This window comes from Vitis riparia, chromosome 7, assembly GCF_004353265.1.
Source record: "Vitis riparia cultivar Riparia Gloire de Montpellier isolate 1030 chromosome 7, EGFV_Vit.rip_1.0, whole genome shotgun sequence".
NCBI classification, from domain to species: domain Eukaryota; kingdom Viridiplantae; phylum Streptophyta; class Magnoliopsida; order Vitales; family Vitaceae; genus Vitis; species Vitis riparia.
The window spans coordinates 27,190,747-27,208,024 of NC_048437.1; the positions used below are offsets into that span (position 1 = coordinate 27,190,747).

Genomic DNA, 17,278 nt, shown 5'->3' on the forward strand with positions numbered 1-17,278 from the left:
AGTTTTTTGCATTTGGTTTTTATTAGGTTTTTTGCTTTGGGATTTGATTGAGGTTTCAAATTTTTGTCGGAGATTTCTATTTTTGTTTTTTGTTGGGATTTCAAATGGAGTTTTTTATTATTGTTTTTTATCAAGATTTTTTTGCAGTTAGGTTTGAAAATAAGATCAAATAGATAAACATTTTAATTGAGATTTACAAATAAAATGAAAATTTAACTTTATTTAAGTTATTTTTAAATGAAACTTAACCATAATATAGATCAGAGCATTATAATCAAATTCTTTGTAGATGGAAGAGAAATTTCGATTGAGTTATTTATAAATGAAACTTAATTATAATATAATTCAAATTATCATTATGATTGAGAACTTAAACTTGATGTATGTTTTTCGTAAATCAAACTTAACTTCAATGTATAGATAAATTTATTATAAAGAAATGTTAAAATGAGTATAATGAAAGACAAAAAAGGTAACAAGGAGTGAAAGAGTCCAAAGATGGTTATTTATCAACAAAATTAAGAAGGGTTATTTTTACAATTTCATAGTTATTTTGGATGATGCATCCAAATCACCTTAAAGAAAATGGACTCTTCATTGAGTTATAGACTATTATACTCGCCAATTCGCCCTTTTATGAAATCCATGTGAGCTTTTAATTCGTTAAATTGGATCTTCATAAAACTTTTTATGAATAATGTTGTTCCTCACTTTTTTTCTTTTAAAAATGGGAGAATCCTCGTGAGGTGATCTTTCCACTCCTTGTGACATTAAAATAGTCAATAATGAAGGTGAATGTCTTGGTGCTTCCTCAAACTTCTCATTATCATTTCCCAAAATCTCATTTTATAAAATCCAACTGTATTGTCCATTGTCCATTACAAGACCAAAGAGGTCTTTAGAGTTTTAAAACATATCTACAAGGTTAAAAAAAAAAATCCATACATATATAATTTTAGTAACTTGTTTTCCTATTCGATGTGAAATATCACAAATCATCCTCCAATAATACACAATGTCCTCGTTGTCTTCCCCATACCGGGTTTACTGTGATACTCTAGAACCAAAGAGATCCTCACAATTTTAAAATATGTTTATAAGGTTAAAATGAATTTATAAATATATAGCTTAATAACTTTCTCCTCTATCCGTGAGATATCACACATCCACTTTTCAAACTAGACTTATTGTCACATAACTAAAAAGAATTTTTTATCTATTAAGCACTCTTCTTCCTGGACTCTTCTTAAATGCTTTACTTCTTGCAACATGTTCTTTTATTTAATCTACCATGTTCCCATGCATGACATCAAATATAGCAAATAAAAAAAGGTCCCTTTCCTTTTCTTTTTTCTCCACTTAGAACTTCAAAACATAATTTATGTTAATCTAAATATTTACTAGAATGTATTATTTCAATCAATTTTTGAAAAGTGACAGTTAGGATTTAATGTTTATCTAAATATTTTCTAGAATTGATAATTTGATAATTAATTTTAATGTTAAGAGATAAATAAAAAAAAACAATCCACACCTAATATTAACATTCTAGTCATGCCTAATATCATGGAAAGCCGTTTGCTTTAATTTTCCCTCATCGCTTGAGACCTTATCATCCTCGTGACTCGCCTTAATTTTCCCCCATTGCTTGCCACCTCATCCTCGTGACTCACCTTAGAATCTACAAATAATCCTCTTGAAATATGATATTATAAACTTCAAAATATAATAATTAATATCATGGAAAACTTTGCTAACTTAAAATATTTTTTATTGAATTTAAAAAATAAAAAAACATAGTAACTTTTATCTAAAATGTAAAGTTTATATTGAAACTAATGATTTTTAAAATTGTTTAAAAATTAAGATATTAAAAAAAATTATTTCCTCAAATTTTAAAATAATTTCTACAGATATTTTTTTGAATAAAAGCTTCTAATTTTTATACCGAAATTTCTGGATGCATCCAAATCAAACGACGTCGTTTGGTTTGGAATAAAGCGACGTCGTTTTGGGGGCGGGTCAGAAGGAGAAAATTTGGAAAACGGTGCGCTTGGGTGAAAAAGAAGCAAGGCGGGGAACGTAGAAACGGTGTCGTTTGAAGCCAACGACGTCGTTTTAGCATTCCTTCATCACTTCAAACTTTCCCCAGAAGCCACGCCAATGGCGGCCATGACTTGTCCGCTTCTTCCCTGACTGAAGAATGGAGGAAGACTTCGACGGCTTCGTTCCGTGCTCTTCTCTCGTCGTCGATTCCATCCTCCGAGTTGGAACAGTAACAAACTCTTCTGTACTCTCCCCCGTCATTCTCATTTTTCTCAGAACTTCTCTTTACGTTGAATCGATTCAAAATTTCAGGCTGGAGCAATCTGGGGGTTATGTATGAGCCCATACGATGCAAATAAAAAAGGTGATGAATCTCTCCCTTTATTGCATCAATCAAAGGGTTCGATTGAATTTGAATAATTGCTACAATCAAGTTCGTTAATTTGGGCTAAAATCTGTTGAACCTGCTTTAGTTTTTGCGTTCTTTCAAATACAGGTCTCACTGATCTCTCTCGCGCTGCATTTGTGGTAAGAAACATTTAACTGAAGTTGATTCGCAGTCCACTTTCAGTGCAAATTTTGGAATTCAATCTGATTGTTTCATTGTTTTACTTGTAATTGCAGGCAAAGTCAGTAGGCAAAATCAGCTTTCAGTGCGGTAATCATAAGCACATCTTTGATTGAGTCTGTGTTTTTTCAATTTCGTTGAAAATTATATAAACCCTCTAGAGGTCTTTTCTGTCATGATCAAAACTTGCACATTTGTGTTTACATGTGCTATACATGTTGTTGTTGCAAGCCAAGTAATCAAATTGATAAGAGCATTTGGCAGGAATTGAATGCATCAAATGTGCATGGAGTTTTAGGCCTTCTTGATATTGATATTCCTGTCTGTTTATGGCATCTTTAACTGCTTCACATGGGAACTGAACGGTTGAGCTTTATTATCATAAGTGCTTAGAAAGGCTTTGTTTGGCTATCCGTGATGATTTTGATTTGTCTGTGGATGTCAATGGATTGTTGATGTCAGGGGAAAACTGTGTGGTGTTTGTGACATGCAAAAATATCCTGTAAGCTAAGGAAATCTTATAGATATCATACTGTAGCTCTATCTTAGCGAGCTCCGTGCGTGAGCAGCGACTAAGCTTAATCCAATCTTTCTTAACAAGAATTTTGTACGCTTGAAGGTCCATCCTCTATAGCAGGGTACAGAGACGAGGCCTTTGATCCACCTCTTTGTTACATAATTAAATGCAATTCAATCGGTCGAATAACAATTCTTTCTAGTAGCACCCACGACAGAATGTCCGGAATATGCATTTAGGATATTCTGTACCATGCTACTAAGGAAGATGTTGAGTGTGTGACTTTGCAATTGGAATTTGTTCTTCCAAGTTGGCAGTGCTGTCATTGGGAAATGATTAATTTAAAGATAAAAGTGATTAACTTGATTTATTATACTGCACCACATGACCATCTGATCTGTAAACACATTTTTGCAATTAGTAATGGCAAATTTGTTTTCTTCAAAGTGCATTGCAAAGTTTTCTTTAACCCATGTGGCATCTGTGGTAACGTTTTTCCTGTTAATTCTCTTTATTGTTTTTACTTGTTTTTGGTCATTCACATCTCAGGTTCTCTCATTAATTGTGCTTTATTTTTATCTATTCTATGTCTAAGTGCCCCTCTCATCACCTGTTTTGGTGCTTCTTGGAGCATTTGCTAGTTATTTCAACTTATTTCAATCTCATGGCATGCATTTCTATTTTCTCTTAATCATTAGGACTTGTTGCTGGAGTTTTTTCCGGTACTCGCTGTGTGGTTCAAAGACACCGGAGGCAGAATGATTGGGTTAGTCGCATATCTTTTATATTCAAACCTTTTCAACAAGGAATGGCTTGATTATGTCAAGACAATCAAGCATATCAGTACAAAACTCGAGATCTACATCTTTAAATTTTGAGCGTACTTTAGGGACCTGTGAATCTTAAGGTGCTTAAAAGATAAAAATCTTAACTTATTTGTGTATCCATTACGCCATTCTTGGACAGTGGACTGTGTGTTGGTTGTTCACTTCACTTATCATACAGTGGGGTCATTAGTCATGTATTTAGGCATTCTTTAGCATTAGAAGAACATTGATATTTCTATATCTTGGAAGTGTTGTGATATGGACATATCTCAGTAATGTACTGGTCAAGGAATCAAGGGTTTTTTTTCCCTTCTTACAGGTGAATGGTTTTATTGCTGGTGCTGTAGCTGGGGCAACTGTTGCTGCTAGGACGCGGAGTTGGAAACAGGTTGTTGGGATGGCTGGTTTGGTTTCTGCTTGTAGTGCTGCTGCAGACTACTATAAAGCAATTTGAAGTAGAAAGCCTCAGGCAGGAGAAAAGTGATCCTCACCCTTCTCTTCTTACATTGACCATCAGTGTGTATGCAACACATTTGATTTTTTTCCTCTGGGGATTATATGAAAGTTGTTATCATAATCATTTGGCATTGGTGTCAGATTAGGCTGGCTCTGCTTCCCTAGTTGATTCAAAATAACTAGTCAAGCCACCAACCGATGCTCACTTGCTTGGTTGGTTTGGGACAAGTGAGCACATGATCTTTTAGTTGAGCTAAAAAGATATAGGAGTGGATTTATAGAACGAAACATCGGTCAATCATCTTTCACCAGAATGTTTATGGGGGAGGATTGCAGATGAAGCTGTATTGTTCTCAACACTGTTCTGATTATTCAACTAGAATCTATGTTATTTATTTATTTAGTTATATTCTTGTCAAACATCTGTACAGTGATTTTGAAGGGAATGATCTTAGATTTCAAATTGGACATATGCTCATGTCTGAGGATTTAGAGTTATGCTGGAATAAGGGCCTGGTACCAAGATTCATTTCTCTTTCAAATATGGAGAGACCCCTAATGCAAATCATTAAGTTATGAAGTTTAGCTTTGCTGTCAATTTCTCCCTCAACATCAAAGGCAGGGGACCAAACATAAAGCTGATAGACATCAAGAATATGCCTCATTTTAGTGTCTGCCATGCCACTCTGCAGTTTCTTACCACCTCTTCTGGGAAGTCCAGCAGTGTAAAGAGGTCCAGATACACTTGTTCTCATTCTTCCCTTTTGATCACCTTCAGCTAATAAGATCATACTAGGTCATGCCTTCACATCAATATCTCTCCTCCTCATTGGACACAGGTAACATTCTCAATCTAGTCTTCTCACCAGTTATCAACTATTAGTCTACTCTTACATTTCCCCCAGTTGGTCATGTCCTATAATCACTTTTCTTTTCTTTCTAGTTTTTACTACAATGTCATTTTCCCAATATTTTGCTGAACCTTTTCATAAAAGCCATTAGTTGACCAATTGTTGTCACTTCCACATCAAATGCCCTGAGTATCATGTGACCATCTCTCTTAGCTCAGGTGTGAACACTCTTAGGTCAGGTGTGAACACAACTTTGATAGTGTGGAAAGGAGCCTCCATGGGTCAATTACAAAATCTTCACTTTATGATCCTCCCTGCTTGCTCATGCACTTCTATTTTCATAAACAGTCCATAAAATCATAATAACTTTCTCATTCTAAGTCAAGGAAGGACATCCTCTAGGACCCATTGAACCAGTAGCAGTTAGGTGACCTGAAGCTGGTAGGTATGAGCAGCGAACTAAATTTTTCATTTTTGTTTCAACTAACTCATTTATTGGCTCACCAGCACCCATTTCAGTGTTTCCATATAGGGAACCATCTTTATGGAATCTCTATACTCAATTAGCTCATACTCTGCTCTTTTAGTTCAACCTCATTTGATTTGATTTCTGGGTGACATTTCTCATTTATATATCTCAATACCATATCTCTGTATCCATTGCATTCAAGCCATTCATCCTTCTTCACTTTCTACAGTCCTCCAGGAAAAGACAAGGAAAAAAGAAATGGGTTCTTGCCCAGATATGAATTCAATAAATTTAGGCAAGGATTGAGATGAGAAATCAGATGAATTACATAATACATATCCTTTGAATTTTCGTACGTTGTGGGCATGGTTCTGTGGTGATGCTTTTCTGAGTTTTCTGTGGCTGTGTGGACTGTGATCTGAATTGGGTCTTGGGGAGGGAGAAATTTGTGAATCCCAATAAAGGGTTCTCATAAATTATTATCAATTATTGTTTTTTTTTTTCCCATTCCAGAACTGGCAGCTTCAAATTCAGTTCAGATTTCGAACACCACCGCGACTGGATTGAAAATTGACTGTTTCGGACTCTTACTGGTTGAGTCTCAATTCCAAACATTACCCACGAAAGTCGATCACGTGGGAGAATTCTAAATATTGTGTTTGCACATTCTCGGACCATCTTGATCAAAGCTATTGTAGAAGTTTCAATGTTAAAAACATGTTTGATTATGTTTTGACAGAAAAATGAAAAAAAAAAACACAGTTCATCATTTAAAAAAAAAAAAAAAACAATTTTTGGAAAATTTAAGTTCTATTTGATAATTATTTTCATAAACAGTTTTTTATTCTAAAAAAAAAAAAAAACATGTTGGACAATTTAAAAAAAAAATGTTTAGAAAACATCTTTTAATTATTTTTATTTTTTTAAGTTGTTTTAAAAAATAATTATATAAATGTGAAGAATGATTAAAAATAAAATATTTTATATTCTTAAATATATTTTTATTATATAAAATATTATAAAATTATTTTTAAAAATTATTTTCAAAAATAATTACAGAACATGGCTTTATTATAAAAACATGATTTTTTTTATAATATATTTTAATTATTTTTACTCATTTTTCAAATATTATACAAAAAATAAAACACAATAAATAAAAGTTATTTAAAAAAAATTATTTTGAAACATTGGAAATGAAATGGGAGCTCATTTATATTAAAAAAAAAATATTTAAAAACAATGAAAGTGAGCTGAGAACATTTATACTTTTATTCTGGAAAATATTAAAAAAATTATTCTTAAAAATTGTTTTGGAAATAGTTTTCAAAGAATTAAATAAGAAGGAAAAGGAAAAACCTTTAAATAAAACCATGATGCAGAAGATTTCTGTGATTTTTAATTTGTGAAATTGGTGTTCACAACATTCCCCAATGCTTGCTGTGGTGAACTCTGGGCCACTTAGGGTTGTGTTTGGCTGGTTGAAAATTTATTATTCATTCAATACTTACACAGTAAATTTGTATTTTGATAGGTATGCAATAAATCAGGGTTGGGACTTGAGATAAATGCATTTGAATTGATGCTTTGCTTGTTTGATTCGTTCTTTTCCCTTTCTGGAATAGTGGTGAAGCCTTTATGATTTTGATATAATTTCTTGTCTTTTTATGTCAAAACGCTCCAAACAAGCCCCCCCAATCACACTCAACCTATCCATCCACACAACTATTCATTGTTTCTCAAATCACATTATGCTTGAAAATTATGAAAAATATATTTTCCTTTTTAAAAAAATAATAATAATAAAAATAAATGATGAACTGAGATGGGTGGTTGCTAGTTAAAGGAGATTATGAGAGGCTCATAAAAGCCCCAAGAGCCCACAAGTCAGATGAGTAAGATCCTTAATGAACAACTGTGGTTTCAGATGGGATCATCCTCAGATACATAAATTTAATCAACACATCATATATTAATTTCTTTGACTTTCAACCCACTGAAAAAATAATTTTTTCTTTTTAAACTTAAGGAATCTTAGAATTTTTTTTGAAAATTCTTGTACCATGGACCATGTGATTTCAAGATATGCAGATGGATCAGCTTCCATATATTATAACAGCAAAACCTTTTTAAGATTACTAATTTGGAAAAAGGAAAAACAATCTTAAAATATACTCTAATGTGGTGAGTAATAGAAGGTAAGGAGGAATGGGGGACTGATTTTAATGGTTATGTGAGAAGACATTTGGTATACGTAGATCGATAAGGATGTTGATGCTTGATGGAGATTGGAGACAGTAGTGGGAATGTGGGCGTGGACATGGCACATAATGATAAGAGTATATAATGTATATTATCTCCACATCTCAGGGCTTTCTTCAAGTTCATGACTGAAAAGTATGGGCTTTTCCCCACACGACACCTCATTTATTTTGGAACTTTTCTATGCCCATAACAAACCAACCGGTTGACATCAACCCATTTTCCATCTTCCATTCTTGCACATCTCATCTTCAGCTCATCTCCCTCTCTAAACTCCTTTTTTTCTTGCCTTTCCTTTTGTGGAAAACCATTTTTTTTCTCTCTCTCTGGAATTGGTTGTCTTCTTTACTTTCTTGCTGCTTGTTGGGTTTTGGTAAGAGGGTTTTTTTTCATTGGGCATCTGGCTTGGAGTTGTGCATGAAAGCATGGGGAAGTTGGTGTTGTTGTTTGTTTGAATTCAGTGTTGGAGTTGTTGTTGTTGTTGCTGCTGCTGTTCTGTAGGTGGGTATTGGGAGATATGGAGGTTGAGTATCAAGAGGTCAGTAGCGTCTTCTCCTTCTTCTTCTGTGTTGTGTGGAGTTCTTATAATGAGATTATTTGGCTGATTGGGGTGTGGGTTTTCTGTGTTTGTGTGTGTTTTTGAATGATGCTAGGAGTATATAAGGAACTCCAGAGGAGTCCAGCTCTTTACTTGCAGATGGTTGCCCTTTTCTCCTCCAAAGGCCCTTGTTTTCCTCTGCCATGGTCTCTCTTCCTCCTCTCTCCCTCTCTCTTTCTCTCTCTCTGACTCTCTCTCTCTCTGTATGATTACTTTAATCCTATTCACACATTAATGGGTTTTGCAGGGTATGGCATGGAGTGCAGCAGTTTCATGAGAGGTAATAAATGTTCTTAAATGGGCTCTCTTCTAATTTTTCCATTTTAGTTCAACATTCTAATGCCTGCTAGTGCCTAGATCGAGTGGGCTAATCTCTTTAGCCTGTGGTCACCAATGACTCTCTCTGCTGAAACCTCACTCACAAAAATCGTCATTCACAGCAACCCTAGTTTTGGGACCATGGGTTCATTCATTCATCAAGTTTCATTTATGGCAAATCTCCCAATTTCATCCATTTGATTCCCCTGTGGAGATTTTAATAGCTATGACTCATCGAAAGAGAGAGATTTTGCTGCAGAAAATTGTTGGTATGTATTATTATTACACCAGAAAGGGGAAGCTTGATTAACTATTATTCGTCAATATGGTCTAACTGTCCCTCAGCCTGCAATGAATTCCCTAGGGCAACATAATAAATTCGAGCTCCAATGCCCTGCCATTTTGGACATTGATCAGTGGTAAAGGCATCTTTGTTTGGATATTCCTTTGGAATTCAACTCCATTTTTCCTTAGGATTTGAATGTTCAAATCCATCCTTTTTTTTTTTGGTTTTTTCTCTATAGTTTGCCATATTGCTCGCATTATCCGTTATGGTCCTATTCTTGATGGTGCACTTGTAAAAAGAATATTAATACCAACCATAGGCAGCAATTAATTTACGTGAACCATCTAAAGATGCCTTTGTTTTATTCTAAACAGAGGATATCCTTAGTTTTAGTAGCAAAATAAATGCAATTTTGCTTCTCCACATTTGTGGCACAAGGAAATTCGGGTTTTAAGGCTCTTAACTGCCATCACATTTCTTCTTTGTGTACTTTCTTGGCACCACAGTCTGCCCATAACTTCTATCGCACTTTTTCTCACCCCTGCTGTGATATCTTACAAAACCCATAAAGGGCACACCTTTTGCCTTATCTTTCGTTTGGCATAAAGCCTAAATCGCCTCCTGTTGTGATTAGCACCCAACTATTCTTTTTGTTACATAAAGTTAGGGCCTGAAACTAGTTGCATAATTCACATGTCGTTAAAAAATTGCCCATAATTGAGTTGGGTGTATGTTCACTAATTGTTCTTTTCTTTTTGGTCTATTATACAATGAACTGTGGGACAATAGCAGTTTACAAATAGGGTAATCTTTGATTGAATAAGCTATCCTGTCATATCATGCTTCCCATTTTTTCAAAAGAAAACGACGCCACCATTGAATTATTAAGTCTATTACACTGAGGAAATGCTGGTCAGAGTGGTTGGTTTGGGTTGCTAAACAGTCAATTGATAGGCATGATTAGCAACTGGGCCACACCAAGATGCTTAAGAGTTCTAGTAACATAATAACCGAATCACCAAGTGGGTATGAGGCCTATAGGGTGTATCCTGATTTTAGCCATATATCATATGCCCCACACCGACATTCTTCTGATCTGATGCATGAAAATGAAATGTTTCTAGGATGTGGGACCAGACTAGCAAGTGCTGGATATGCTGTGATTGGAATTGATTATGAAGGACATGGACGGTCCAGAGGTGCTCGATGTTATATCAAGAAGTTTAACAACATTGTCAGTGACTGTAACGACTTCTTCAAATCTGTTTGTGGTAGGTTACTAGTCACTTTTGGCCTGAGCATGCATTTTATTGATGGTAACACAGTCTCTCAAGTTGTTTGCTGATGTATATCAGTGCAGGAAGAGTATAGGGATAAGAACAGGTTCTTGTATGGAGAGTCCATGGGTGGAGCAGTGGCCCTACTACTTCATAAAAAGGACCCCAATTTCTGGAATGGCGCAGTTCTGGTTGCACCCATGTGTAAGGTAAATGCAAGATGATTGTGTGATCAACTCCCAAATTCCACAACATGCTTTCTATTGGTTGGAATTTGGAAAACATCTTTTTTTTTCCCGCTTTGCTACCAAGAAATTGAACCCTGGGTATTCCTAATTAATGTATGAAAATGGTCAGATATCGGAGAAGGTGAAGCCACATCCTGTAGTTGTGAATATATTAACAAAAGTGGAAGAGATAATACCAAAGTGGAAGATAGTGCCCACAAAGGATGTAATAGATTCTGCATTCAAGGACCCTGTTAAGAGAGAAGAGGTGATGATATATATCTGTTTTCCAACTTCTAGTCCCATATATTCCTCTCATGTAAACGTGGGATTCTGAACAGCATTGCTTTCTGTCGTTAATAATGCGCAGATAAGAAACAATAAGTTGATATACCAAGACAAGCCGAGGCTGAAGACAGCGCTGGAAATGCTCAGAACCAGCATGAGCCTCGAGGACTCATTACATGAGGTCATTGCCTTTCTTCTTCTTTGGTGTCAACACATACATAAGATAATCAGGACAGCATTGCAGGAAACAAAAGATCCTCATTGATTTTGGATTTCCCCTTATCTCCCCAGTGTTGATTGAGGTGGTTTTTGGCAGGTTACATTGCCATTCTTTGTGCTGCATGGTGAGGCAGATACGGTGACTGACCCAGACGTGAGCCGGGCACTGTATGGACAAGCCAGTAGCAGAGACAAGACCATGAAATTGTATCCTGGGATGTGGCATGGTTTGACATCAGGAGAGCCTGATGAGAACATTGAGATGGTGTTTTCCGACATCATAACTTGGCTGGACAAGCGCAGCACAGGCGACAGTGCCGCCCTTACCTTTCAACCACTTCACTACACTGACCCTGTGATCAAAACATCCACCACCAGCACATCAACGGAGATGGTAAACAGAGAAAAGTTGCAGCGAACACGATCACCTGGATGCTATCTTTGCGGGTTTAACGGACGTCGAACACTCCATCATTCAGCAATGTAGCACACTCCGGTCACCTGAGGGTGTCTATGGCTTTGTCTCTTCATTTTCCTTGTAAATGTGAATTAAAGTATATGAAATATACTGGGAAAGTGGAATAAGACGTGGGTTTCTTTTCTTGCATAGCTATATGGTTATTCTCATGGCAGACTCTGGAACTAGTTCATGGTATAGTTGTGATCATCCACTTTCCCAAAAATGGTGTCTAAAAACATTGGACTGAATTATGTTAACCATATTGATTAACGATTTTCTTTGCTCAGATGAAGGTAGGCCCATTTAAGAGTGAAATCTCATGGAGAAAAAAAGTGATTTTGATCATGTGTTAAAGTGTGTGTTTGGTAACGATTTTAGAAAGTGTTTTTAGTTTTTTTAATACTTGATAAAAAATTTTAAGTATAAAAAAGTCTAAAAACTATTTCTAAAATTATTAAACGCACTCTAAATCATAGTAAAAATAAATATTCCTATATTGTTATGCTTAATTTTTTTTTTAAAAAATAAGTTTTCAAATATTAGAAAATGTTTTTGAGCCTTAAAAACTGATTTTTTGATATTTTCAAGTATTAGGAAATGTTTTTGATGTTTCTAAAATCATTATCAGATTCTTAATTAGCTTCTAACAAAAAGATACTTCAGAGAAGTATGTTGTAAAACTTGTTTGATTAACTTCCCACTTGGTCGATACCAATGTTGGGAAATGTAGTCCTAGTAAAAGACATGTGATTTCAGGTTCAAATCCTACCATCAATGATACTTAACTCTGAGGTCTAAGGATTTGATCATAGAAGGTTACTCTATTATTGAAAAAAAAAAACATTTTTTTTCGATTGACTTTTGAAAAATTAAAAAGAAAAAAACATTTTTTAAAGTTGAATTAAAGATTTTTTTTTTGGAATTTATGACTTGATTTCTATTTCAATTTTTAATTAAAAATAAAAAAAAATTTCTTGAAATAAAAACTTGATTTACCTATCAAAATATTTATATTTTATGTTTACATAAAAACTTTTAATTTTATAATAGAATGATATATATCTCATGCTTTCGAGTATCCAAACGGACCCATTAATGTCCCCAGCCAAACATGCCCTAAAACAAACCCGACCCGACCCGGCCCGACATGACATAACGAATACTTCCCTCTCTCACTGTCTCACACGGTCACACCTTCGCATTTTTCCCTTCTCAACGGCAAAGAAATCAAATCTCAGTGCTCTCTGTTCTATTTCTCTCGCACGAGAAAACGATCCGAAGCTCCGGTAAGTATCCTCTCTCCCTCTCTCTTTCTCTGAAGTTACACTTCGCAACTCTAGGGTTTTGGAGGTTTTCCAATTTTTTCTTTTTTTGTCTAGGGTTTTGGGTTTTTAGGGTTTTTGTGGTTTTAGGGTTTGGAGGTCTGTATTTTCTTTTGGTGTCTGAATCGAGTCTTGGGGAGCAAATCATTTCCCAATTATGGATTCAATCCAGTTGGAAAACAGCTCCAGAGGCTGACTTTGAAACTTTTAGGCCTAAAGTTCAACTTGTTCTGTGACTAGGGTTTTATTTCATCTTGTGTTGAAATTCAACCATTTTCTTCATTAGCATGTTGGATTATGATATTTAAACGCATACATCTGTTAGATGCATTATGCGTGTTCACAATCGTATTTGTTCATACTGCTACAAATTGTCCTTTTTCGGTCGGACTCGTTTCGCGCCGTATGCTCCACTTACTTAACTTTCAAAATGTTCACGGGCACTTATAAAATCCAAACATTTACCTCATTTTATCCTCGGTTTTCTTCTCTGTTGAATGATATTATGAGTTCTATGTAAAGATTCCTATGAACATGTCATATCAATATGCATATGGGCATTATTCCTACAACTCTTGCGCTTTCAGGTTATAAAGCTCTTTTAAGACTCATCTGCACTTCTCTCACATACTTGCAAAGTTTTCGGCCAATTTCCTCTCTTTTTCTACTTTTTTTTTTTTGAAGGAATTGGGTTTCTCTTCTGGTGAAGCCATCTGTTTGTCTGAGTATTCAGTCTTATATTATGAGTTAATAGCATTGTTTCATCAACGATATTGTGTTATGGTTGCATATGGAAGTTGAGAAAAGACTCATTATTCTGTATTGGTTGATAATTTGAATGAGGAATATCAGTAGAATGTTGGATTAAGATACGGATATATCCATGGTAACTTATTTTTTGTGAAAAAAAATTATTCATCCATGTATGTGAAATGCATATTGGCTGTGTGTTGTCAGCTATTTTTTTTCTAATAAATATGGTTAGAATGTACTAATATTTTTCTTCTTCTTTTTCTTCTCCTTCAGTCTACAAATGGAGGAGGATGCCACCGTGAGTTCTCTCTCTCTTTTATTGATTTGTTTTTACACAGCTCAAGATAGTTGGCCTTCTATTGTCATGTTCTTTATTTTGTACTTTTGTGCAATTCTGCATTTTCTTTCTGTTAAAGTTGTTTTTCTACTTATTATCTAGGACCTCCTGCAACAATAAAAAATGTTGTTCATTTTCTCCATCAATTTAATTGTTGATATTGTGAAATCTTGAATTGTGTAAAGGATCATGATATGTCATGAATCTTGTAACAAAAGTGAAATGATTAGTCCTACATATTAGTAGCCTTCATTGTTGGTCCTTCACCTTTAGATTATTCTTTATTTATTTTTATTTCTCACTTGTTGCCTTATTATTTTTACCACTTGGCAAATTTACAGGCCCAAGAATTTGAATGGTTACTTTAAAGATTTATTTTTTTTCACTACATTATCACCTATCAAAAAAAAAAAAAAATTCACTACATTATCATAATTTATTTATGAATGCTGCCCTTGAGGCCTAACTCAAGTGGTAAAGGGATGGGGAGTGTTTGTGGGAGTTTCCAGGTTCAAGTCCCAATGGGGACAAAAATTTAACTAAAAAAAAAAAAATATTTATGAATGTCTACACTGTTTTACATGTTCTCTGATGTTGTTTTACCAATTTAGCTATTTAGAAATTGAAGTGCGGATTTCATGTAAACTCTCTTTGAACTTGCAAACTTAATATTGAAGGCCAGATAGAGTAAATTAAACTAGGTTCTTTCAATAAGTTCATCTTAGAACCTACAAGAGAAAGTTTGTAATTTGCCACTAATCATCATTGAGTAAAAACTACTAGGAATCCATCAAGTGCATATAACAGCATAATGACAGACTCCCTTTATCTATAACTGGTCAATGCTCTGTACCATCTTTCATGGTCATGCTTGGTCTGTGAACTTGACTGAGCTCAAGATTTTTACATTACCAGCCAAGCTTGCAAGCTAGCTAGACTTGCTCAGTATATTTCTTATTAACCCTGACTGATTGATCATTTATGGTTTCTGAATATGTCCTCGGTGTCCTGAATTCCAAGAACTTTCAAGCATATTGTTCAAGCTATAGTTTGGCCATAGTATCTAGCCCATACCTACCATCTTCTCCTTCATTGTTCAAGAATAAGGGTGTTATGGGATCTACTTTTTACTTTATTTGGGGTGTCTTGGGTATTGCCTTCTTTAGTTAGAGAGACCTTTCTAAGCTGGAATGGTTTTTTTGTGGGCATAAAACGCAAGAAGGCGTGGAGAGCTGCTCCTCTTCACATTTTCTGGACGGTTTGGAAGGTGAGGAATAGATTGGCTTTCAAGGATGATATGTTGTCTATTCAGAGACTAAAACACTCTTTTATCCTTTCTTTTTGGTCCAAGACTAAGTTGTTCATAGATGATTGCCCTCTAACTATAGCTAATTTTATTGATTGGTTGGGCTCTAAGTAGGTTTGTTGTGGTGTTGGGCTTTCTTTGTTTTTTGGCCTTGTTGAAGGCGGGTGTATAGGTATTGTATACCTTGAGTCGCTTTTTTAGTGTCTCTTTTTTATAAGAAATCTTATTTACTTATAAAAAAAAATACCTACCAATAGACAATGTCCAGAAAGCAAACTTTGTTATAGTTTTGTATAAATGGATTTTCTTTACATTCTTTTTTGGATGGGAGCACTCTTTCAAACTTTCACTATGTCAAAGTAGTTTCTTAAAATCATCTTCAATATTGTACTCCATGCTTGGGTGTTTGTGGCATCGGCATTTCTAGGGTAATGAGAGATATGTTTTGTTATAGTATTGTGTTAGAGCTCTTCATTAGCTGTCTTTTCTAATTTAGTGTCTAGGTATAATTGTATTAATGGTTTATCTTTTTCTAAGAAAGCATGCACTATAATTTGATATGTTTCCATGTTCATTTTTTCTCCTGTTAAATTGGATTTAGATTACCACTTATTGATGCTTCTCTAGTTTTTCCATTATTGTACTGTCTTTTTCATTATTGGAGAAGATCTCCTTCACTTTGAATTGAAATTTCTGTTTATGATTACTGGAAAGGATCTCCTTTGTCATATATTGAAGTTTTCAGTACTAATCCAAATTAGTTTTGACAGGCCAAGAATGAGGGAGAGGAATTTAGCACAGGGCCACTTTCTGTTCTGATGATGAGTGTTAAAAATAACACACAGGTAATTGATGAATCTTTGTAGTATTACATAGGGGCCTGGAAGTATTTTTTTGGATGCAATTGTTCACAGAGAAGGTTTTTAAAACTGATATTAGGTGTTAAAACTGTTGATTAAGGTTTGTGCTTCCGGAAGCAAATTTGATTATAATGAAATATAATTCGTGTTTCCACTAGCTATGGTTTGTGATCTATATTTGGATTTGTTTGGCTTAGCTGCATTAGATAGGTTTGTGATCAATCTGGCTGTTGGAAACATTTGACTTTTGCCATCCACTCAGGTACTCATTAATTGCCGAAACAACAAGAAGCTTCTGGGACGTGTGAGAGCTTTTGATCGGCACTGTAACATGGTTCTTGAGAACGTCAGGGAGATGTGGACTGAGGTTAGTTTTATTTACAGAGAATTCTATCTCATTGTTTCCTCAATCTAATGCTGTAGTGTCTATCATTAGAGTTTTCTTCACGGAGTAAATGAAATTTGGTTTTGGCTCAGGTACCGAAAACTGGGAAAGGGAAGAAAAAGGCTAATCCAGTTAACAAAGATAGGTTCATCAGTAAGATGTTCCTCCGAGGAGATTCTGTTATCATTGTCCTTAGGAATCCCAAGTGAGAAAGTAGTGGCTCTGTACGGAGGTTTAACTAGTATTAGTAGTCAGTGGCCTGAATGTTATGCCTTCTTTTGAGGAACTGTACGACACAAACCATTTTGAGGAAGTGTGTGTGACTAAATCAATTTGTCTTTTCTAGGATAGTCTGAAACTAGTCTGAGTTGAGCTGGCTTTTTCTTTACAAGAAATGCTTTAATTAATACAATCAAATGACTTTTTCAATTTGCCCTACTGCTTGTTCACTTGGTGGGTTGTTCAGTAAGGAAACTGCTCTCTGCCTAAGTTTCTTAGCACCAGAGAACAAAGAAACAGCGTTGAGAAATTGAATTTAATAACATCCTGAAAGAAGAAAAATGCATTGAGATTTTGATCTGCTCTTCATCAATGGTATCCAATTTTAGGCACAAAGTTTGCTTTGTGGGGGGTTTATGGTAAGCAT

The 17,278-nt window shown here is 34.9% G+C and overlaps 3 protein-coding genes across 3 annotated transcripts; all 3 read left to right on the forward strand.

Annotated features, from left to right (window-relative positions):
- Positions 1 to 2,096: 2,096 nt before the first annotated feature.
- On the forward strand, positions 2,097 to 4,877 carry LOC117917838 (outer envelope pore protein 16-4, chloroplastic). The gene is made up of 6 exons (XM_034834267.1): positions 2,097 to 2,275; positions 2,359 to 2,410; positions 2,543 to 2,574; positions 2,671 to 2,704; positions 3,830 to 3,897; positions 4,278 to 4,877. The coding sequence occupies exons 1-6, from the start codon at positions 2,204 to 2,206 to the stop codon at positions 4,410 to 4,412; spliced, it is 393 nt and encodes a 130-aa protein (XP_034690158.1). The 5' UTR covers positions 2,097 to 2,203; the 3' UTR covers positions 4,413 to 4,877.
- Positions 4,878 to 8,117: 3,240 nt separating this feature from the next.
- Positions 8,118 to 11,822, forward strand: LOC117919411 (caffeoylshikimate esterase-like). Its single transcript, XM_034836608.1, has 8 exons — positions 8,118 to 8,534; positions 8,650 to 8,740; positions 8,842 to 8,874; positions 10,323 to 10,469; positions 10,554 to 10,684; positions 10,833 to 10,970; positions 11,073 to 11,171; positions 11,307 to 11,822. Exons 1-8 carry the CDS (start codon positions 8,514 to 8,516, stop codon positions 11,694 to 11,696), a joined length of 1,050 nt encoding a protein of 349 aa, XP_034692499.1. The 5' UTR covers positions 8,118 to 8,513; the 3' UTR covers positions 11,697 to 11,822.
- A 1,036-nt stretch (positions 11,823 to 12,858) lies between these two features.
- Positions 12,859 to 17,070, forward strand: LOC117918008 (small nuclear ribonucleoprotein Sm D2-like). The gene is made up of 5 exons (XM_034834520.1): positions 12,859 to 12,955; positions 14,018 to 14,042; positions 16,158 to 16,232; positions 16,510 to 16,614; positions 16,725 to 17,070. The coding sequence occupies exons 2-5, from the start codon at positions 14,025 to 14,027 to the stop codon at positions 16,839 to 16,841; spliced, it is 315 nt and encodes a 104-aa protein (XP_034690411.1). The 5' UTR covers positions 12,859 to 12,955; positions 14,018 to 14,024; the 3' UTR covers positions 16,842 to 17,070.
- The last annotated feature ends 208 nt before the right edge of the window (positions 17,071 to 17,278 follow it).